The 21,969-nt window shown below is 42.1% G+C and overlaps 2 protein-coding genes across 3 annotated transcripts; one reads left to right on the top strand and one right to left on the bottom strand.

Moving 5' to 3' along the window:
* Positions 1-299: 299 nt before the first annotated feature.
* Positions 300-5,773, top strand: RBP4 (retinol binding protein 4). Of its 2 annotated transcripts, XM_063307398.1 has the most exons (6): positions 300-427; positions 656-805; positions 2,668-2,804; positions 3,235-3,341; positions 4,553-4,765; positions 5,465-5,773. In XM_063307398.1, exons 2-6 carry the CDS (start codon positions 671-673, stop codon positions 5,476-5,478), a joined length of 606 nt encoding a protein of 201 aa, XP_063163468.1. In that variant the 5' UTR covers positions 300-427; positions 656-670; the 3' UTR covers positions 5,479-5,773. The 2 variants fall into 2 exon arrangements, with proteins under 2 accessions (XP_063163468.1, XP_063163469.1); XM_063307399.1 differs by having other exon boundaries at positions 314-805.
* Positions 5,774-6,776: 1,003 nt separating this feature from the next.
* On the bottom strand, positions 6,777-18,888 carry FFAR4 (free fatty acid receptor 4). Its single transcript, XM_063306165.1, has 3 exons — positions 18,277-18,888; positions 11,448-11,576; positions 6,777-8,287 (listed from the first exon to the last, which is right to left on the bottom strand). Exons 1-3 carry the CDS (start codon positions 18,802-18,804, stop codon positions 7,880-7,882), a joined length of 1,065 nt encoding a protein of 354 aa, XP_063162235.1. The 5' UTR covers positions 18,805-18,888; the 3' UTR covers positions 6,777-7,879.
* Positions 18,889-21,969: the final 3,081 nt, after the last annotated feature.

Raw genomic sequence — 21,969 nt, 5'->3', positions numbered from 1 at the left:
AAAAACAGTTCTTGCTGTGTGAATCCTGCTTTCTTGGCTTGGCTTTTACTCAGATGGTGTTATACAAGCTGAAGAGACCTCCATTGGTCTAGAACCCAGGGAGGAGTATGTGCTATCCCCCCTACCTAGCCGGTGGCTGGAGATCAAAGATCACCACTGTTTGCTCCCCCAGCCTCCTGCTGCAGAGTTATGCAAGATCTGTGTTAGAAGAGCTTGGCCAGCAGCTGGAATCAATCAAGTGCTTGTCTCTGCTCACCTCCCCCTCCCAATGTTACTACTTACAAAAGAACTGCTCCCCCATCCTCACCCAAGGTTATAAAGCTTGTGTCTAGCCTCTCTTCCTGTTTGCTGTAGAACTTAGTTGCTGGGTCTGCATTTCTTTTCCACAGACAAGTATCTTCCTTAGCTAATTGAGCCTCCTTCTCTGGTGATTATGATTTGGTGGAAGAAGACCTCAGGCATAAAGTCCCAATCCTACCCTGATTCAGAAAGATCCTTTTAGAAGAACTCTCGGACCTTGTTTAGGGGCTTTATGAGAACTCATGTTTCATCTGCCACATGCCTAAAAGAGTCTATTCTTCATCCTTCCTTCAAGTTACATGGGACAGCCTTCTGTTTCTTCCCTGTTATGATTGGTATTTGATTTTTGTTGCAGGCACATAGGAGCAAGATGTCATGCAGAAGTCCAACCCTTGCCTGGTTGATGCTGGTGGTGGTCCTGGCATTATTGGACAGCAGATGTCAGGCTCAGCGGGACTGCCAAGTGAGCAGCTTCAGGGTTCAGGAAAACTTTGATAAATATCGAGTAAGTATTCTGTCCTCATCTTTTCCTTTCTCTAGGTATTCTACTTTGCTCCCTTACAGCCCATTCCTGCATTTCTTTGCTGCTCTCCACTGTCCAAATGTTTCTTAGTTACATAAAAGAATCTCAGCTAGCTTCTCTTCCAAGTAGCCATTTTTCTTAATGCCCTCAGTTCCTTCCCTAAAATCTACCTTGTCCATGAAACTTTTGTCACCTTAATTGTCATGCCCTACAGCAGGACTAGGAAACCCATGGAATTCTGAATGTTGCTGAACTACAATTCTGTGCAGTCTGTAAACACCTGGAGGGCCATAAAGTCCCTATCCTTGAATATATAACCAAAACTAAATATAAGCCAGATATTGCTTCCCTCCTCATCTACTGCTTCTCTGATTGCCAAATCTAAAACAGTAGAATCCTTTAGGCAGATGCATGCCATCTTCTACACTAAAACGTCATGCATTATACTGGTGCTAAATGTTATTAATAATAACTAATAATAACTGAAGGTTATTAATATTGCATGAAGCTAATTCATGGTTAACACTATTTGCAGCAGATAAAAGCAGTTGGTTATGTTCATTGCCAGCAAACTGTTCAGCTCCTCCCATTTATTTTCAGAAATAAATTTTAAAAGTATAGCTGCGTCGCTTTCTTAGAGAAATCACTTTGTGAATTGAATGACATATCTTTACATTTCAAGTGAGATCAATAACCTGGTTTTACCTGAATTTCTTCCTTGGAGTATTATGTTGTTCAGTCAAATACAGCCTATATATGTAGATATTTCAGCTGTAGAGGTAATCTTCTATTATAAAGCCTAGTTCTCAAGTTTTCTTATTGACAGAGACACTTTTTTGATTGGGGGGGGGGAAGAATTAGCACCACTTCATCATCCAAATCATTTACCTGTTAAACTCCACAAGACATCCAGTTAATTTCTACCTTACTCTTGACAGAGATGGCAGGAAAAGGAAATGCTTTCTAGCTTACTTCCAATGGATAGCAATTTTTTGATGCTGATCTTAATTTTGCCTTGACTTCAACTGTATTGTTTTTACTCTTACATTTTGTAATATGTCTTTTCCAATGCTGTAAGCTGCTTTGAGTACTGTATAAAGGTGGGATGAAACCTAACGAATGAATAAATAAAAATAATATATAAGTAAGAAACATAAAGCTACTTTATGTATGGAAGAGCACATTTCATGAAATATAAAGCTCAGATCTTTAGGGCTCTGAACAGCAACAGCCATAATATATTTTAGTCTTCAACTTCTAAGGTTGCAGAGAATACTTCAGCCTTGAATTTTTATGGGAAAGGGACATTTCAGAAATGACATTGGACATTTCTTACTGGTAGGCAATTTTCCATGCCATTTTTTTCAGTGTAGTAAGGAAAGTCAACATTAGATACATAAGGAAAAGCTATGGATACGCTGGATCTAGTGTTTTCCTTCAACTATTGGCTCCTAACCAATCTGCATCATCCCTGGAATGGTGTGTATTTATTCCTCCCCACTCATTCCATAATAACGTAAGAACTACCTGGTAAATAAAACAAAGGTTAATTATTAATTTTTGCAAGTTATTGTATATGGTAGAGTCCACTGTTTATGACTGTGAAACCTCTCTTTCAAAGTTTAATCAAAATGTGTACCCCTGTCCTCAGAAGTCCCCAGATGCAGCTTGTAAGTGGCAATCACCAACTTAATGTGGAATTTTATTTTTGTGGCCAATGTTCAAGACAGATGAACCCTAGCTGCAATTGAAACTTTCTCCATTGGTGTTTCATCTCATACTGCATTTTCCTGACCTATTCCTCTAGACGGGTCTGCCAAGGACTTTCTTTCTCTTTTTGGCAGTACGCTGGCACCTGGTATGCCATAGCCAAGAAAGACCCTGAAGGATTGTTTCTTCAGGATAACGTGGTGGCCCACTTTACTGTGGATGAGAATGAGAAGATGATTGCCACTGCCAGAGGCCAAGTAGTGCTCTTCGGGTGAGTCATGAGGCCCAGCCCTTTTGGGCTTCCTTCATAGAAGGCCCAGCCCTATCATTAGGGGGGGTCAGGTGGCTATCTTAGCTCAGCAGCCTTAGGACATCAAGCTGGTAGCTTTTAGCATTTATTACTATTGCAATAAAGGAGGAGGACAGGGGAAATTCAGTGGTGGTGGTGGTGGTGGTGGTGGGTGGTGGTTGAGGTTCCCTCTTATGCCAAAAAATCAGGTCTGGCCTTGACTACTGTGCACTTGGAAGGTGCAACGCAAGAAGAAATATTGTTATTTCTTAAGCCAGAAAATGGCGTGATCCAGCCTCTCACAGTTTTTGCCTCTCTTCTAGCTGCTCACATTCTTTTCTTCCTGATTGGTAAGCACAAGTAGCTACAGATTTACAAGGATGACCTTAAATCCACCTCTCCTTCTTTTCAGTAACTGGGTCATATGTGCTGATATGATTGGCTCCTTCACCGAGACAGAGGATCCTGCCAAGTTCAAAATGAAATATTGGGGTGTGGCCTCCTATCTTCAGAAAGGAAGTGAGTGTGCCAGGAGGACAGCTAGCTACCCAATGCCCTTGTACCTTTGAAAGTTTGGAGCCCAAAGTTCAATAAATCTAGAAAACACCAGGTTGGGGGATAATGTTTTGTATCTAGTCTCTCTTTTTTTATGAAGAGATCTTGGTCAAATCTATAAACATCAAGTAGATGAGAGCAGGAGAAGAAAATCTCCCACAATGAAGCTACAGCTATATTTAAGGAAGTTGCTCAGAATAGACTGACATAATTACCATTTGGATAATTTTGTTCCTTAGGGTGCTGAAAATCTGGTTTTAGCCAGATTTTGACATCTCCAGAAAGACACATGGAATTGCCTGCTTTTTTTTTTTGTCCTTTTTTTTTTTTGCTAGAACAGGCCAGCTCCAGAAGGCATCAGATATTACTGGAAAGACTATTTGTATCTAGCTTTTTTTCACCGAACCTTCAACAGATATTCAACCTTTGCTCTGCCACGAGATCAAAACAGGCTGCTTCCTAAAGACACTGGAGTCCAAAGGCTGTTGTCCTGTCTGGGTCATGTTAAACACTGAATTTGGCACATCCCTTGAATTGCATCTTATCAAAAGCTGGCTCCACAGGATGTCTCTTTTAGAAAGGAAGCTCTTAAAAGTTCTTACCCCTCCTGTTATTTGATAACTTTGAAGATAATGTGCTCCCAGTGTTGATTCCTTTGTAAATTTCAGGACTTTTATCACTTAAGCCTGGCCATCTCACTGATTTTAACCTTTTGGCTTCTTCAACACCAAAATACCATTAGCAGCATTTCTGAAAATCGTTCTCATCATGTGTTCACCAGTTTGACTTGCCATTTGCCCCTGAAATAATGATGTTTCTAAATTTAATTCTATTCATATTTCATTTTTATACATAAAGTGTCAAACATGTATGTAAGCAACTAAATTGCCTGCATGCTTAAACATTTCAGAATCAGTTCTAATCAATTGGCACTTTCTAATACAATGATAAATGTCACCTCTGATAAAAGCATATATTTTCAGTACATGAAAGGCAATAAAGCACATTTTACGCTCTTAAGCAGATGCCTACAAATCAGGTTTTGTTCACAGAGAAAGTGTTTGTAAAACAGCTTTTAAAGTGAAGAACAATGGATCAATCAGTGATCCTGAACTGATGGGCTTGGTGTAATAAAAAATAAAGTGACACTGAATTTTTGTTATGCTTTATCCTAGATGATGATCACTGGGTTGTGGCCACAGATTATGATACATATGCTCTACACTACTCCTGCCGTAATGTTACTGAAGATGGGACTTGTGGTGATAGCTACTCTTTTTTGTTTTCCCGGAATCCGTATGGACTACCACCTGAAGCACAAAGAATTGTCAGGCAAAAGCAGGTGGAACTCTGCCTAGAGAAACAATACAGGCTTATTGTACATGATGGTAAGAAATATTTCACTAGTATTTTATAGGACAGCTGGCTCAGGATGGGATAGATTAAGAACAAGAGAGAGAACTGCTAATTCTAGTGCAGTTAGAATTCTTAGTGGCACACAGATGCCACAATTACCCTAAGATCCTTCATAAAAACACTTGGGGCAGAGAGACTGGAAGAAAATAGCAACAGGAGGAAAGATGGAGAATGGATTCTGTATCTCCTGGAGTGGCAAATCTTAAGTTCATAACATAAAATATTTGTCCTGATCGGTGTTTCTCAACCTCAGCAACTTTAAGATGTGTGGATTTCAACTCCCAGAATCCACCAGACAACATTTTAAATTTGCTGAGGTTGAGAAGTACTGGCCTAGATCATCACATGCTTTAAGAATAACTTTCACCAACCTGATGCCTCCCAGATACGTTGGGGCTGTTTCTCTTTGAATTCTAACCAGTATGACCTTATGGCAGGGAAAGTTGTAAGTCTAACACATCTGTTACATCTGCTTTAGACTATATTCATGACAAACCCTAATACATAAAGATTAAGAGGTGCATCTGATGAAATGCTGTAAGCATTTTTGAGGATTATCATCCCAGTTCTAGCACCTTATTATACTATATTATGAGAAACCAATTCCCTTTATTTTGTAATGCCATTCTGGAAATTTTACCAGATATTTTTTTTCTCATTTTCTTTTTTAGGATTCTGCCCATAAGAACAATGCACTTCAAGGAAAGTGGGGAAGCACATTCTCTATAGTTATAAAGTTTTAAAATGTACTGTTTTGAGGGAAGTCCTTCAAATGGATTCATTTGGATTTCAAGTATATTTATCTGAATTACGTCTTTTATCCTTCCACCAGTCAATAAACTGAAATCAGTGTAATAGCACAATGATTGTGTTGTGAACACGTATTTATGCATTTCAGGTACATAATTAGTCTGTTGTATTAACAAACCATTATTTAATTTGCAACATTTAAAATTATAAATCCAAACTGTAGTAGTGTATTATGTGTTATGTTCCTTCTTATTCTAGAAATGATCCACAAATATTACTGCGCTGGCACAACCGCACCTCATGGCCAGTGACACTAGACCCTCACCTTGAACAACTGCACTAATTTTTCTTGGGGATGGGGGAGCTGCAATGTAAGATATGATTGTAATTTATGCCTACGTTGTTCCTTTTTGCAACATACGTTTCCATTTTTCTTGTATGTATGCCATTGAGTATTTTTTTCTCTTTTTCATAAAGTTTATACGAACATGATTTGTCAGGGTCAGTTGAACTAGGATAGAAATGTGGGAAGCTCCTTTACACTGAGTCGGATGCTGGACCCAGAGGCATCTTCAGCAAGCCGTTGTTTTGTCAAACCAATGAAACCTACATCATGGTCATCAGGATGCAAACACTACTCCTAATGTATTTGTGGGTGATGTCTCATTACAAGTACAAAAAAGCTGAAATTTGCATTGCACCATTGAGATGCGCGTTTATCATTTGCCTTCCCCCCACCCCATGGCCATAGCTTGTTGGCTGGGGAATTCTGGGAGTTGAAGTTCACACATCTTAAGAGTTGCTAAAGTTGAGAAACCCTGGCTTAATATATAGAATCCTGGAAGTAGAATAAGTCAAAATTGTAGCACTGATTTATTAGTGGATTCGTTAAAGTGGAGTCTCTGAGAGTTGTTGAACTTTTTTGAACTCTTTTTGCCAGAATGCGAGACCAAATTGCCAACCGTTTCCCATACCAGGCTGACACTGAAACATCCATCTGCTCATCATGACTATGAGATACTCCTGTATCTTTCTCACCCCAAGATCCCTCTTATGTTTATGTTCTCTGCATTCACCTCTCTAGATAATTCTCACATTAGCCTGAGATCTTCTTGCTCCTAACAGAGTTAATTCCAGGTAACACTGACAGTTCAAGGGTTCAGAAGACCAAGAGGCCAAGTCTAAGGAGACAGTGTGGGATTTGCTTTTAAACTGGAAATTTCAACTGAATATTCATAGGAATCATATCTATCAGATTATGATTCTAAGGGTGAGGGCTAGCCAAATACAGATATATGATTTTAAGTCAGGGATAATTAATTAGTCCTTTCTACTGGTGTAGGCTTTCACAGCCAGTGCCAATCAAGTGATGAGATTTTGGGCTGGATAGCCATGGTCTAGGTTGCTGGTGTCTTGACATTTCACTGTCACCTGTGGCTGGCATCTTCAGAGACAGAGTGGGCTGCTTTGTAGTGTACTTCTCAGCAGCTCACAACTGAACAACGACTGACTGGGCTCTTTTATTTGAACCTGGCAAGCTGATCTCTGATTGGTCCATGTCACAGGAGTCCAAGAAATCTGGTTCCTGATTGGTTTCTCCTCCAGGTAGACTTCTGAATGGTCTATTTTAAAGAAATCCCAAGAGAACTGGCTCCTGGTTGTCCGGTCTTTGAGCCAGGCTGCTGATTAGTTCCTACACAAATAGACCAATCAGAAGTTTCTCTGCACAAAGAACCAACCAGCAGTCTGACTCAAGGACAGGCCAATTAGGAACTGGTCCTCTCATTCTCTAGAGCTACCAATAAAAAAAATCTGTGGCCATAAATCTAAGACATCACCTCCTAGAGCAGTGTTTCCCAACCTTGGCAACTTTAAGATGTGTGGATTTCAACTTCCCAGCATGCTGGCTGGGGAATACTGGGAGTTGAAGTCCACACAACTTAAAGTTGTCAAGGTTGAGAAACACTATTCTAGAGGAATACTGACATATTAAAAGTGGTACAGTCCTACTTAAATGGTGAAATCTCCTAGCAGCTGGCACTTTATCTATACTTGCTCTTATGAACCCAACAGTCCCATGTGAACCTGTTGCAATGTCACAGATGTACGCAAGGAGATTTGAAGATCCTGAAGAAATCATAATTTTAATTAGTTTATGATGGTACAATATGGAGCTGCTCTCAGCTAAACTGTTTTAATGCATGTTTATTGCTATCAGATTTAATCATCCTTGTTTCTTGCCAAGGTAAATGAAACCACAACCTTCTCTACAAATCAATTGCTTTCTCCAGTTCTGAAAAATGGATGACACTCTTCTTATGAGGAATACCACATGCTTATCTGGTGATAACAGTTACTGTGAAATGTCTCTCATTCTGTTGCTTCACGGAAGTGTCTGTTGTAGTCTCCTTTCCCCTAAGAGGATCTCGGCAACAGAAAAAGATTTGCCTCCAACCATGTCTAAATTGGACTATATTATATAAAACTGGATTGACGATTGAATTAGAAAATGTAAAAGCCATTATCCAGAAGAAAACAAAAGATGCAATGTTCACATCTGGTTTGAACTTATGTACTAAAATGAGGAAAATGGTGATGATGATCGGGCTCCACATGACAAAGAAGGAAATCATCAGGAGAAAAAGAGTCCGAAACAATTTGAAATCTTGCTGGGAAATGCGAATGTGATGCCTCTCAGAGTAGGCCATGCCCACCTGCAGGCGTCTCCTTGAGGCCTTGGCAATCTGCAATTGCAAGATAGAATATTTTTTCAGTGATTCTGCGATGGAGAGTAAACCCCGTGAATGACATTTCTCCCCTTTGATAAGGTTTGAAAAATGATATCACAAATTTCATGTTTAGGGGTTTTTACTCTTTTTAAAATCTATATATATTTTTAAGACTGCCTGCAAGCTCACAGAACTTTCTTGAGGTGAGCCCAAGGTGACAAAAAGGGGAAAGGATTGGCCCAGGATAAAGGATAGAAGCTGACTGGACCGATAACTACAGTAAATTGTATTTTACTAAAGTTGATGGGAAAGCACCCTCTTTCATACTTAGGACAGCAGATCATTTAAGAACATGTAAGGTAGTACAACCACAACTGAGAAAATGCCAGTGAGGCACCAAAGAATAGCTGGAGTGGTGGTCTTGCCATTGCTGGCTCTCAATTTCTGCTGCCTGAAAGACCAGTCTTACTCTTTCTGTTTCCTATTACACTGAAGCTCAAATTATTGTTCCTGACAAATCTTGATGGAATGTGTAACAGCAAAGAATTCAGCTCCTATTAATGCAGCCATGGCAATAATATTTGTTTGTTTGTTTGTTTCTCAAATTTGTATAGCCACTCATCTCACAGAAAAGTGATCCTGGGTGGCTTACAACAATCCAATAAAAACAACATATACATAAACAATCAGTATAAAAAATATAAAAATCAATATTAAAAGATAAATATGATTAAAAAATGAATATACAAACCCTAGGCAGGAAATAATAAGGATAGCTAACTCAGCAGTGGAGCCATCTACAGTAAGCATGTCTCCAGCTCCTTGGGAGCCCCAGGCCTGGTGACATAACCAGGTCTTGAGGGATTTCCGGAAGGCCAAAAGGGATGGAGCTAATCTAATATCGGAGGGAGGAATTTAAATATGTATTATCCTACCTATCAAACTTGTATCAACATAGTATTATGGTTCACAAAGGTTTATTCAGCACAGCAAACTTTACACCCAGCCTCTGATATTGACGAAGTCAATATGAAAGAATTGAAACATACTATATCAACAAAAAGATGATCTGGATTTATATATTTAATTAGGAGTGTACCCTCTGAATTTATGGCAGTCTGATAGGGTGACCACATCTGGGCTGCAAACATCAAGGTGACCATAGCTGACAGCAAATTGTTAGCTTTCTGCATCTCTGCTGCCATCTATTGGCTGTCTGGATTTCTGCCAATCATATATGGTAGCCCTATTAAAGAGATCCATTCCTTTATGATGCAGTGCTAGCTTCTGGTCATAACATTTTCAGGCAGAAAGAATATGAAAACTTCCATTCTAAACATCTGGGCATGAAGTCCCAAACATCTGGAGAATGTTTCTGACTGCCTAAAAAATATTTGATATGATGGAAAAGGGAGAGGAGGTTTCTACTCAATATTACAACTACTAAAGATGCTGTGCATTAGAAACAGGAAAACTGTGATGTTCCATGAGTTGCTGAACTACACTCCTAGCAAATCCAATCAGGGTGGTCTCTCATTTGGCCACTCCTTTATTACTCTGTGTTGGACATCAGAATGGAAGCTCCTAAAGACATGGTTTTAAATAACTCACTTTACATTAAAAAAAAATCCACTTGGAGCATTTGGGAAAAGAAGTAGCTTAGTTACAACAGCCTTCTTTAAGCTGTTGCCTTATAGACATGTTGGAACCTCAGCAGTTCTAACTGGATCTAAGAGGTCAAGCATATAGCAACTATTAAGTCAGCTGCTCTGATTGCCAGTCTGCTTTGGACTTAATTTAAGATGCTGAATATGACCTTTGAAGCCCAAATGTTGGCTACCAGATCCAGGCTTTCAGAAGACCAGGAAATGATAGCAGAGAGCTAGTGTTTTCTGCTAGGCTGGTCTGACCGCAATAAATATTTGATTTGTTTTCTATATCTTTTTGCTGCCATCTACTGGCTATCTGCAGTTTTGCAACCCATATCTGGTAGCCCTGCTGAACGGCTTGGAATCAGACTACAGGTTAAAAGACTGCCTGCTTACCCATATATCTACCTGGCCTATAAATACTGATGGAGAAGCTTCATTTCAAATTCTCACTTCCTATGTAGCAGGCTTTTCCAGTGGCTAGAATTCCCTGATTGCCTGAAACATATCTAACTCCTGCTCTCTCAGCTTCCAGGTCAAAGCTGAACACTTGACTTTTCCCAGATTTAGCTAATGTTTTCTCCATTCTGATATACCGATTTTTATGTTATAAGACCATATGTTGCATTTTTTTTACATTATAGTTTTAAATGTCTGCTGTATTTTTTAGTTCCGTTTTAATTAGCTTGTTAGATTGAACAAACCAAAGTAACTCCCATTTATAACCTTGGAATTCATTATTGTGAGATGTGGAGCTGGCTACCAGCTTGGTTGGCTTCAGAAAGGGGTTCTGATCATTCACGGAAGTCAGGGGGATCAGTGGCTATTAGCCTTGAAGGCAACGTGACTGCCTCTGAAGACCATCTGCTCTGAGATCAGTGGGATTCCTTGTGCAGTTGGTTGGTCACTGTGAGAACAGACTGCTGGACTTAGATGAGCCAGGGATCCGACCCAGCAAGGCACTGCTTATGTCCTTATGTTTATTTATTTATTTAATTTTATTTTCTATCCCACCTTTATTATTATTATAAACGACTCAAGGCAGCGAATGTACCTAACACTCCTTTCTCCTCCTATTTCCCCTGCAACAACAACCCTGTGAGGTGAGTTGGGCTGAGAGAGAAAGACTGGTCCAAGGTCACCCAGCCGGCTTTCGTGCCTAAGGTGGGACTAGAACTCTCAGGCTCCTGGTTTCTAGCCCGTTGCCTTAATACTAAAAGGTCAGTTGTGTGTTGCTTTTTTTATTACCAACTTCCTTCAGTATATTCTTGTGGTCTGCTATTATTGTCTATAAAAGCGTTTCTCAACCTCAGCAACTTGAACAGGTATGGACTTCAACTTCCAGAATTCCCCAGCCAGCATACTGACTGGGGAATTCTGGGACTTTAAGTCCATACCTGCTCAACTTGCTGAGGTTGAGAAACACTGGTCTATAAAAATGAAAATCCATTTGAAATATCACTATCTGAGTTTTAATAGTTGGCAACTCTTAGCATTTATTTAAAAAAACGAAAGTAGGAAAATACCTGTAAAATCTTTGAATAACTAATTACAATGACCAATCCTGGTATAAGGAAGATCACGGTGGCAAAGGACACATCCCAAGCGATTTCTCCTGCAATGCTGGGCCAAACCAAGGTGCAAATATACACTTCCTGTAAGCAAAGAACAAAACCTCCGTAAGCACTTCGTTTGGACATTGGCTTTCACCATCATGTTTCAGAGAAACGCATCTGACTGTTCCGCATGAGAGAATTACTAACCAAATATAAGCTACGGAAATAGCCAACAATTAAAATATTTATCATTGTAAAGTCTAGTACATGTCCAGATAAAGGTGTATAAACCCATTGAATTTGGAAAGCAAAAATGAAATCAAGCTATTACATCAGTGTAATTGAACAGCTTGGCAAACATCAGAATCCAGTGTTTTCCTTACCTCAGTATTTGTACATTAATAACAACTGCAGGTTATAACTGAAAGGTTACATATACTATTCCCTGACAATTATGTTTCCTGTTTCTTCTTATGGTCTACACATCCATCTTGCATTTTGATAGGGAAGCCTGTTTCTTTATGCAGGCACACCAAATCTTGAATAGAAATTAGGCTACCGTATCTGGCTGCAAAAGTCTAGACAAGCACTTGATGGCAACAAAGAGAAACAGAAAACTCTAATACTTTGTTGCCATAAAGTGGTTTCTCATCTGGTTGTTGCATGTCAGATATGGTATAGCAGGCAGGAATATTGTTCAAGCACAGGAAAACAAAGAGTTTTATAACATCTGGCTATCAATTCATCAAATATACTGCATATTTTTCTATACAGCATATTTTGCTATAGTTACCAGAGTTGAAAAACATTGACAGAAAGTTTTTTAAAAAGTGTAGTTTGGTACTGCTGAACTACAGCTCCCAGCAAGCCCAGCCAGGTCAGCTAGTGATGAAGAATACTGGGATTTGTGATTCAGTAACATCCATAGAATCACTGCAAGTGACAGCATTCATGGGCAATGTAACCCATCATTTCAGAGAAGTCTGTTCAGTACCAACAAGTTGAGTATAAGTCCATGCAGACCAGTTCTACCTGATGGGTTCCTCCAGCCAGCTTTACCCATCTAAACAACTCATGAATCAAAACCATATTACCATATTACCTAAACCTGGGTTCATCATTCATTACACTCTTTACAAGCCAGATCTGCAAATCATGATTTTCCTTGATTTACAAATCCAGTCTAGTTTGACAGCCAGAAATCAGAAACCTGGGGTCAACAGCTAACTCACGGTTAGTTTAATTGGCTGTAGAAGTGGAAATAACCATGAAGGTACAAATCAGCTGCATACAATAGTATGCATACTGCAAAAACCTAGATGAGCCCTAGATGTCAGCAGAGAGACACAGAACACCCTCAAAGCTCTGACTCTGCTACCATTTGCTGGTCATCTACGATGGCCCTTTTCTAATAAAGCTCAGTCAAAGCAAGCCAGGGATTTGAGAGAGGAGTTTTCCTTGTCCAACCTTTTATACCACACTGAGTTATGGCCCTACATGTATAAGACACTTTTATCATACTGTGCCTTTATTCCTCTCTATGCCTCTTTGGAGGGTTTAACTAGCAAAGTTAGTTTGGGATCATGAAAATTTTCAGTTTTAATCTAACATAAAATCAAGGAATGGACCTAAAAAGTAAAAACTGCTTTTACTTTTTATCAGGCCTAAAAAGTAGGAGCTATGGGGGAAGATTTATCATATAAAATAGAACTAAAAATAGCTTCACTATAGTCATCTTGTTTTAATGGTTAAGAAAACCCATTCTGATGCCCGGGGGACGTTCTTACTCTGTTATCTGGGAATGGTTCGAGCCTGTTGAGCCCGAGGAAGTGGACAGGATCCTCCGGACTGTAAACGGTACCACTTGTCAACTAGATCCATGCCCCTCCTAGCTGGTGAAGGCAGCTCGGGAGGGGACATGTGGTTGGGTCCAAGCAGTGGTAAATACTTCCTTGAGAGAGGGGGTATTCCCAGCAGCCTTCAAAGAGGCACTGGTGTGCCCCCTCCTCAAGAAACCATCGCTGGACCCTAGCGTATTGGACAACTTTCGCCCAGTCTCCCACCTCCCCTTTTTGGGGAAAGTGGTTGAGAAAGTGGTGGCGCTGCAGCTCCAGAGGATCCTGGATGAAACAGATTATCTAGACCCCTTTCAGTCAGGTTTCAGGCCCGGTTATGGGATGGAAATGGCATTGGTCGCACTTATGGATGATCTTTGGCGGGAGCGGGATGGAGGCAGTGCATCCATTCTGGCTCTTCTTGACCTCTCAGCGGCTTTCGATACCATTGACCATGGTATCCTTTTTGGGTCAGCTCAGGGAGTTGGGGGTGGGCAGCACAGTTCTGCGCTGTTTCACCTCCTTCCTCCAGGGACGGTCCCAGTCAGTGATAATAGGGGAGGAGAGGTCGGCCCCACAGCCCCTTCTTTGTGGGGTGCCACAGGGATCAGTACTCTCCCCTCTACTTTTTAACATCTACATGAAACCGCTGGGCGAGATCATCCGTCACCATGGGATGAGGTATCATCAGTATGCTGATGACACTCAATTGTATATCTCCATCCCTGCTGAAGTAAGTGATGCTGTGACCACCCTTTCCGAGTGCCTGGGAGCTGTGGGGGCCTGGATGGGGAGCAACAGGCTTCAACTGAACCCTAGTAAGACAGACCGGCTGTGGATTAATGGCACCTCACATGACAGGAATTCGTCATCTTTAGTGCTGGATGGGGTTGCACTGCCCCGGACAGAGCCGGTGCGTAACTTGGGGGTCTTCTTGGACTCACGACTCCTGCTCGAAGAGGTGGCAGTCGTGGCCAGGAGGGCCTTTGCTCAACTCTGTGTTGTGCGCCAGTTACGCCTGTTCCTGAACCAAGAGGCCCTTCGAACAGTCACTCATGCCCCGGTCATCTCCCAGATAGACTACTGTAATGCGCTCTACATGGGGCTACCCTTGAAGAGTATCCGGAAGCTTCAGCTGCAGCTGCGCAGACAATCTTGGGTGTTCCAAGATTTGCACACATAACACCTTTGTTGCGTGAGCTGCACTGGGTCCCAGTTTGCTTCCGGGTCCAATTCAAGGTGTTGGTTATTACCTTTAAAGCCCTACATGGCATGGGACCAGGATATCTGAGGGACCGTCTCATCCCTATTACATCGACCCGCCCCACCTGGTCATGCAGGGTGGGCATGTTATGGACCCCGTCTATAAGAGAATTTCATCTAACGGGGTCTTGGAAGCGTGCCTTCTCTGCTGTAGCTCCCGCCCTTTGGAACATCCTTCCCCCAGAGGTCCAACAGGCCCCTTCACTCCTGGACTTCTGAAAACGACTAAAGACCTGGTTTTGTCAGCAGGCTTGGCATGGGAGAGGGTATAGTTATACCTGGGGCTGGCTAGTGCACTAAGTGATTTTGAGGGGCGTCCTACACTCATGGACTGATTAAAATCACTTGCCACTTAGATTTTACTATATTCTTATTTTATTGTATTGTTATACTGAAATGGTTTTAAGTTTTAACTGCATTTTATTGTAAACTGCCCAGAGTTCCCCATGAGGGGGAGATGGGCAGTGAATAAATTTATAAATAAATAAATATAAATAAACAAATTCTATTATTCCCTATTGCATGTGAAAGTTCCTTACTGTCAAATAATATTGGTAAATACAACATAAAAGTGTTTTGTCCTGGGTTTTTTTTTGCAGATAAAACAAAAACGGGAATATTGGCCCCCAAAGGAAAAATGAAATGATGCCAACTGTTGACATCTATTAGTATAAAGCAGATATACTGAAACCAATTGATCAAATTAGTTAGGAACGTCAATTTGTCTGCTCTAAACATGATGAAGTCTGGATCCCACCACTCATGCAGAGCAAAAAGTCCTTCTATGTTTTCTTCCTTAATATAAAATCAGTTCCAATTTGCATCTTGGGGTATTTCTGTATACAGGAATATATAAGGACCCTTACATTTTTATTCTACTTCAAAAAACTTACTTTCCCAAACTTCACACTTCTCAGTATCTAGCTGAGGTGGCTACCTTTGGATGCCTGGAGATGACATTTAAAGTGTTTTAAAGGGAGAACAGTGAATTTGGGGAGGCTATTTGCTTCTGATCAGCATTAAGCCTATTTGCAAAGCTGGGTGACAGCTGGTCACATTAAGCTAATCAGGACTGGACCTAGTTAGTCCCTGAATGGAAGGCCACCAAGAAGTTGCAGAACCATGTTTAACAACGTGGTTGATGAGAGCTCCAGGAACTTAAAACAGTGAGATTCAGAGGTTGAAGACTGTCCACCTTAGTCTTGCTTTTCCTGAGTACATGCTTATCCATCACCTTGAAGGATCTTCCTAAACCTAACTCTAGACAACATATTCAAGTTTCCTCCAGTTGTACGCCATGCACCAATTATCAAGTCAAACAGAGACTTTTCTCTTCCTTGCCTTTATTTGCTCACTCAGTGCAAGTTGATCAAGATACCTTGCATAACTCAAAATCACTAAATCAAAGCCTACGCAATCTCTTTCATACACCTACACTATGTACTCTTAGTAATGTAAAGTACTCCATGAACCTGGTAATAAGCAGCTAATGTCAGTTGCACTTTGGGGTGAACAAAACTGAGCTCTCCAATTTGCAATGCCACATTTTATTTTTTTGGTCAACGTGTAATATTTTGCTTGGATCTAACAAGAAACAGAGGGCACCTATTAGCTGTGGATGATCTTCCCAACTGTCACACTGAAATACAGGAACAGATCTTTGAATTCAGCTACTTCAGACCCTGGAGATAAACTGGAATCTCTAAGATGGGAAAAGATGGAAGGAAGATGGTTGGAGTTAAGTAATTGACAAGGGTACTTTCAAATCATAGGGAATGATTCACCAGAGGTTTTCCAATCACAGTAACTTGAGAAAGGCATTTGTCTGTGGTTATCTAGTGCTAGCCAAAAACAATAATTATAGCATTTACCTGTCTTAGAAAAAAATATAGAAAGGTACCTAGCTTCAAACCCTCTGAGCCTATATTGTGTAATTTGGCAGGTATTGACATTTTTGTAGATATTGTTTACCAAACAAACAAACAATAAATAGATTTAAAAATGGACTGGGGCAGGGAATTATCTTTCTGCATTCAACTGTAAGACTCCTGGAACACAGCAGTATTTGTCTTCTCAGGAGAAGCAGCTATGCCTGCAAATGTAATCCAGTTCTCCCCTAAACTAACAGGTACAGACAAGGCTGCTTGTAAAAAAAGCAGAATTTAACAGATTACCCCCAAACCTCCAGCACATATTTCCCAGAACCTAGACAAGTTTTATCCCCTCAGAAGCAAGTAGTGGGTCTACAAACTTCATCCCCTTATAGTAGAAAATAAAAATTGATTTCTAAAATTTATTTTAGAAATTACTGAGATTTTCAGTGTGGTTCCTCATCCTCCACCTTGTTATACTGTTCAAAATCAATCTCTGGAATTTTCATTGCAGGGAAATCTATAAGTTAAAATGCAGTCATCCCTACCTCCTGATCTAGCAAGAAACAGATGATTTGCATGTTCACTGGGGGTAAGAAACCTTTACCAGCAAGGTAAACATATAGTTTCCCCCCAAAGGGTCAGACATGACTCGGTGCTTGCACAGGGGACCTTTCACCTTTCACAAACATGTAGTAGACTACCTTCAAAAACAGGGAGAATTTTATTCCTCTTTCAGAAGCCCAAGTATCCCATGGAGAAGATAAAGGAGATAGTGCAAAATACCCAGAAAAGGAACAAAAAGGTGGAACAGAAGAACATCCTTTCTCTCTGCCACAGGCCTTCTGCATTTCCATGATAAACGGAAGCTGATGAACCTCCTTGCATATCTAATACAGAAACTCAGGCTGGTGATGAATAGACCAACTGATCCATGCTTCCATCTCCTGTTTATTTCTTTGCTGCACATGAAGGCACAAGATAACTTTACCTTCTATACATTCAGCAAAGAAACACAATAAGCTGGCAGTGGATGGATAGAGATCATCCCTCTACCAAGCAGAATGCCTGGTTTCTATGCTCAACACATAGACATCTGGCAAAGTCTAAGACAGACACATGGCAGGTTGGTGCTGTAGGGACAGAGCGATCCAGGCAAAGCAGCTTGAGACCCCAATTTAGTTGTACCGTGTTCTCAAAGTACATCCTGAGCATTCAGCATCCTGAAGTCTGTTGAATGTTCTTGCTCATCAGAATCTTTTGGATTTTGTGCAAAATCATATGTAATACAGAATGCGACGTGCAGCCTTATTCTAAAAATGGTAGAATGATTTGACATTAGAGTCATTGAGTCAGCCTTGTGATCCACAACACAGGATGAAACTACAGCACATATGACAGATGGCCCCTTAGCCTCTGCTTAAATATCTCCAGAGATGGAAAAAGAGTGACTTCAATGGGCCTTAATTCCAAGTGAAATATGCTAAGCTCCACTCTGAGCCATTTGAACCTTGCTATTTAGTAATCTGGCTACAGCCTGACCTAACACAGGGAGATCCCAGTTCTAATCCACTCTGCCCTGAAGTTCACTTGGTTATCTTGACTAGTCACTAACCTAACTGATGCTTGGAGAAACCAGAGGGGAGCGAGAAAAACAGCACTATAGAAAACCCGAAATAAATGCTGGAGTGTTAAGTATGTAGTGCTTAGGACTTGGGCAGTAAAGTTGTGCGTTTGTACCCCTGCCACCATATCTCTTGCCACATCCCAGTTCTGTGGACGCTGGTTGGTCGCGGGCGCCGGCCACCACCGGGATCGGGATCGACTCACCTTGCCCCTGGTGGGCAGCGGCTGGACTCTGAAGTAGAGGCTGAGCGGGAGGGCGGCCAGGGCGGAGAAGGCCCAAATGAGCAGCAGGCAGGCGGCCACCACGCGGCCCTTCCAGGGCTTGGAGGGCTTGAACCGGACGATGCTGACCACGCGCTCCAGGCTGACGGCGGCCAGCGAGAGGATGGTGACGCTGCCGCTGAGGCTCACCATGTAGAAGAGCAGGTGGCAGACCGCTTCGCCCAGGGTCCAGCTCTCGGTCCAGCGCACCACCGCGATGAGCGGAATGGCGCTGACGAAGAGCAGGTCGGCGCAGAAGAGGTTGAGAACCAGGCAGCTGGCGGCGCCCGGCCGGCCCTTGCGGCGCACCACCAGCCGGAGGGCGTCCGCGTTGGCCACCAAGGCGAGCGCGAAAATCGACGCCAGCACGGCCGTCTCCACGACGCTCAGCCCCACGCGGACGGCGGCGTCCTTGAAGTCCGAGAAGAAGGGGAAGAGCGTGTCGTTCCCGCCAGCCCCAGCTCCGGGCATGGGGATGCGGGCGCCCGCGGCATCAGGCGGGCGAGCCGGCTGAAGGAGCAGCAGCTCTCTTGTCAGCCCAGTCAGCTCCACACCCCAGGCCGGACGCAGGCCCACTTCGCCGCCTCGTCCCTTACGAGCGAATTTGGCTCGGACTGAACACCTTGGTAGCTCGCGGCGGTGTTAGCAACAAGGAAGTGGCGGGAGGCGGAGGAGAGCCAGCGGTGCTGTCCCGCCACGGGGAGGGGAAGCGGGGTCTTTACGAGGAGTAAGTGGCACCGACCAGCCGGCGTCGCTGCCTTCCGTCTGCCGTCCACCAGCTGTAGCAGCCCTCAAAGCAGGTCCTCCTCCTCCCCCCGCCCCCCCCCATGGGACTAATAGGCAGGCGACGAACGGTGACCGTCGAAAGGGAGCGAAGGCGAAACTGCGTCTGCGTGGCGTTAGCCAAAATGGGAAAGCCCAGCGGAGTTACCGAGTCCCCCGGAAAGTGAAAAGGGACGTAAGGGAGGAACTAATCTCACGTAGGGAGAACAGGGAAAGAGGGAAGTTATTTTAGAGAGGTTGACAGGAGAATGAGAGGACCTGCCATGGGGCCAAGTGGGAATTCAGTGCGATCAAGGGACAGGGCGCCGAGGAACCCTGAGAAGAGGGGAATCGAGAAGGGAATATCCTAAGCCCCATTTAGAAGGGAGCATTATTTAGTGCAGTGGGATTTAGTCCTAGGCGAGAATGCAGAAGATTGGGGCCCTAAAAGGTGGCTTGGTTGTGTGTGCTGCAGGAGGGGAAGGTGCCACTTTTCCGAATGCAGGAGGAGGAGGGCCCCTTCAGGTAATCTGTGGGTTTGCTTTGATGTGGCCCCTGTAGACTGTCCACCATACAGTTATCCCTTCAATTACTTACTCTGAAGTGATTGCCTATTTATGCCCCACCACTTAATTGGTTCCTACTGACTTCCCATGTCTTTCCAATCACAACTGAAATCATGCCCATTTGCTGCCAACTACCTTCAGCAATCAGTCATTTTATCCCCCTCTCCCATTAAGTGTCTGGACAGCTATGCTGGAAATTAACTAGACGACATGTATTATTCCATTTATCTATGCATACTGTTTTTCATTGACTCCAAAATTGCTATCTCCCCTTGACTCCCATGATGGAGAGTTGTTCTTGCTGGACCACCATCTCTTTCTTGAAAGGAGTAGGGTCTGTTATATGTTGGGCACCTCCAAACAAAACTCAAATATTGTGCTTAGGAAAAATATCAGGTCTGAACAGTCATTCAGATTACTTTTAGAGCCAATTTAGTCTAGTGGTTAAGGCAACTGGGCTAGAAACCAGGAGACTGTGAGTTCTAGTCCTGCCTTAGGCATGAAAGCCGGCTGGGTGACCTTGGGCCAGTCACTCTATCTCAGCCCAACTCACCTCACAGGGTGGTGGTTGTGGGGAAAAGAGGAGGAGGAAGGAGTATTAGGTATGTTCACCGCCTTTTTATAAATAACTCATTTATAAAAAAATAATAAAGGCAGGATAGAAAATAAAATAAAATAAAATAAAATAAATAAATAAATAAATATTACAAATCACCTACAGGTAGTCCTTGCTTCATGACCATTTGTTTAATGATGGTTCAGAGATACGACGGAGCTAAAAAGTTATTTATGACCCATCTTCAAAGTTATAACCATCGCACCACCCCCTGGTCACGTGATTGTGATTTGGGCACTTGGCAACCAACTTGCACTTATGACGTTGCAGTTTCCTGCAGTCAGGTGATTGCGATTTTGGACCTTCCCAGCCAGCTTCTGACAAGCCAAATCAATAGGGAACCATTGATTCGCTTAACAACCATGGTGATTCACTTAATGACTATGGTAAAAATGGTCATAAAATCCGGTCTAGTCATGTGATGTCTGTGTTGGATTTCGCGGTGCCAGTGGTTCTCAGGAAGGAGGGAGCACATTCCAAGGAGGTAGAGGAGATAAGCGGAGGCACAGTCCAGGAGGCAGTGGTGGGAAAACAAAGAGGCTCAGGATAGCCCCGCCCTAGAGCCTCCCAGGTTATTTCCCCTTAGGTTAGGTAGAGTAGCTTTAGTCTGGCAAGATTCTGTCTGTTTGGTGTGAGCAAGTAAAGAACTGGAGTTTGAATGGACTGACTCTTCATTGTCCTTGGGCTGGGCCTGACAATGCCTCGTTTAATGACTGCATTGCTTAGCAACTGGAATTCTAGTCCCAATTGTGGTCATTAAGCGAGGACTACCTGTATTTAAAATCCAGATGAACAGAAACATTCTAGCTATCAAGCTTTCCAGCAATATCATTTAATTCTTAGTGCAATCCAGCTGTCTTGCTATGCAGTTTGGAATGGTGAAATGAGATTGAGACCCTAAATTCATCTATTCCCTAAATTCACTTAACATTCTATTTCCATGAAAATTATGTAGAGCTCAAAAACCAAACAAGGGATTTTTCTGCATGCTGATATAGAAACTGGTATGTTTGCATGATTGTCACAAAATGTTTTTCTCATATATAATATTAGAGAGCCCTAACATCAAAATAACAAGAACAAGTGATCTAGAGAAGTGGCAGTTAGTTTCTATATCCTAAGGAGTTACTCTGTTCTGTCATTTGTGGACTGGAATTGTCCTTTTATTGAACGCAACCTTCAGTGATTAAACTTCCATTCTGTGTGTCTTTATCATAACAGGTTGACATAGCATTCACCATTTAAACAGGTATATTGTGCTGTTTAATGTTTGCAAAGGACTTTTCATTATTGAATTTGTGATGTTGATTTTTAGTCACTGCATAAGAGCTTACTCATAAAGTGGTTAAGATTAAAAGTTTAGTTTCAAGAAACAGAAAACGAAACACTATCTTTTTAATACTGGAATAATACTGGGACACAGACAGTCTATGAAGACCAGTATTATCTACATCCTTTTCTAATCTGGCACCCTCTGGAAGTTTTGGACCACATTCCCATCCCCCAGTCAGATCAATAGTTTTGCTGACAGGAATTGCTAGGAGTTGTATCCAACACGTCTAGAAGGTATTGGATTAAGTAAGTACTTTCATTGATAGTAGATCTCTAAGGTTCAGATTAGGAATTTTGTGGCCTCCAGATATTGCTGAAGTACACATCTGAGCAGCCAATGAAGCTAGTAGTAGAGGCTGC

This window comes from Candoia aspera, chromosome 6, assembly GCF_035149785.1.
Source record: "Candoia aspera isolate rCanAsp1 chromosome 6, rCanAsp1.hap2, whole genome shotgun sequence".
Lineage (NCBI taxonomy): Eukaryota > Metazoa > Chordata > Lepidosauria > Squamata > Boidae > Candoia > Candoia aspera.
This window is presented reverse-complemented; position numbering and strand designations above follow the sequence as displayed.

What these genes read in the sequence shown, in the direction of transcription:
- RBP4 (XM_063307398.1), top strand. Translation starts at nt 671, where the DNA reads ATGTCATGCAGAAGTCCAACCCTTGCCTGGTTGATGCTGGTGGTGGTC. An exon ending in AAAACTTTGATAAATATCGA is followed by an intron (nt 806 to 2,667) that starts GTAAGTATTCTG and finishes TCTTTTTGGCAG; the next exon opens with TACGCTGGCACCTGGTATGC. An exon ending in GGCCAAGTAGTGCTCTTCGG is followed by an intron (nt 2,805 to 3,234) that starts GTGAGTCATGAG and finishes CCTTCTTTTCAG; the next exon opens with TAACTGGGTCATATGTGCTG.
- FFAR4 (XM_063306165.1), bottom strand. Translation starts at nt 18,804, where the DNA reads ATGCCCGGAGCTGGGGCTGGCGGGAACGACACGCTCTTCCCCTTCTTC. An exon ending in CGCTGCCCACCAGGGGCAAG is followed by an intron (nt 11,577 to 18,276) that starts GTGAGTCGATCC and finishes CTTTGCTTACAG; the next exon opens with GAAGTGTATATTTGCACCTT. An exon ending in GTTATTCAAAGATTTTACAG is followed by an intron (nt 8,288 to 11,447) that starts GTATTTTCCTAC and finishes TTGCAATTGCAG; the next exon opens with ATTGCCAAGGCCTCAAGGAG.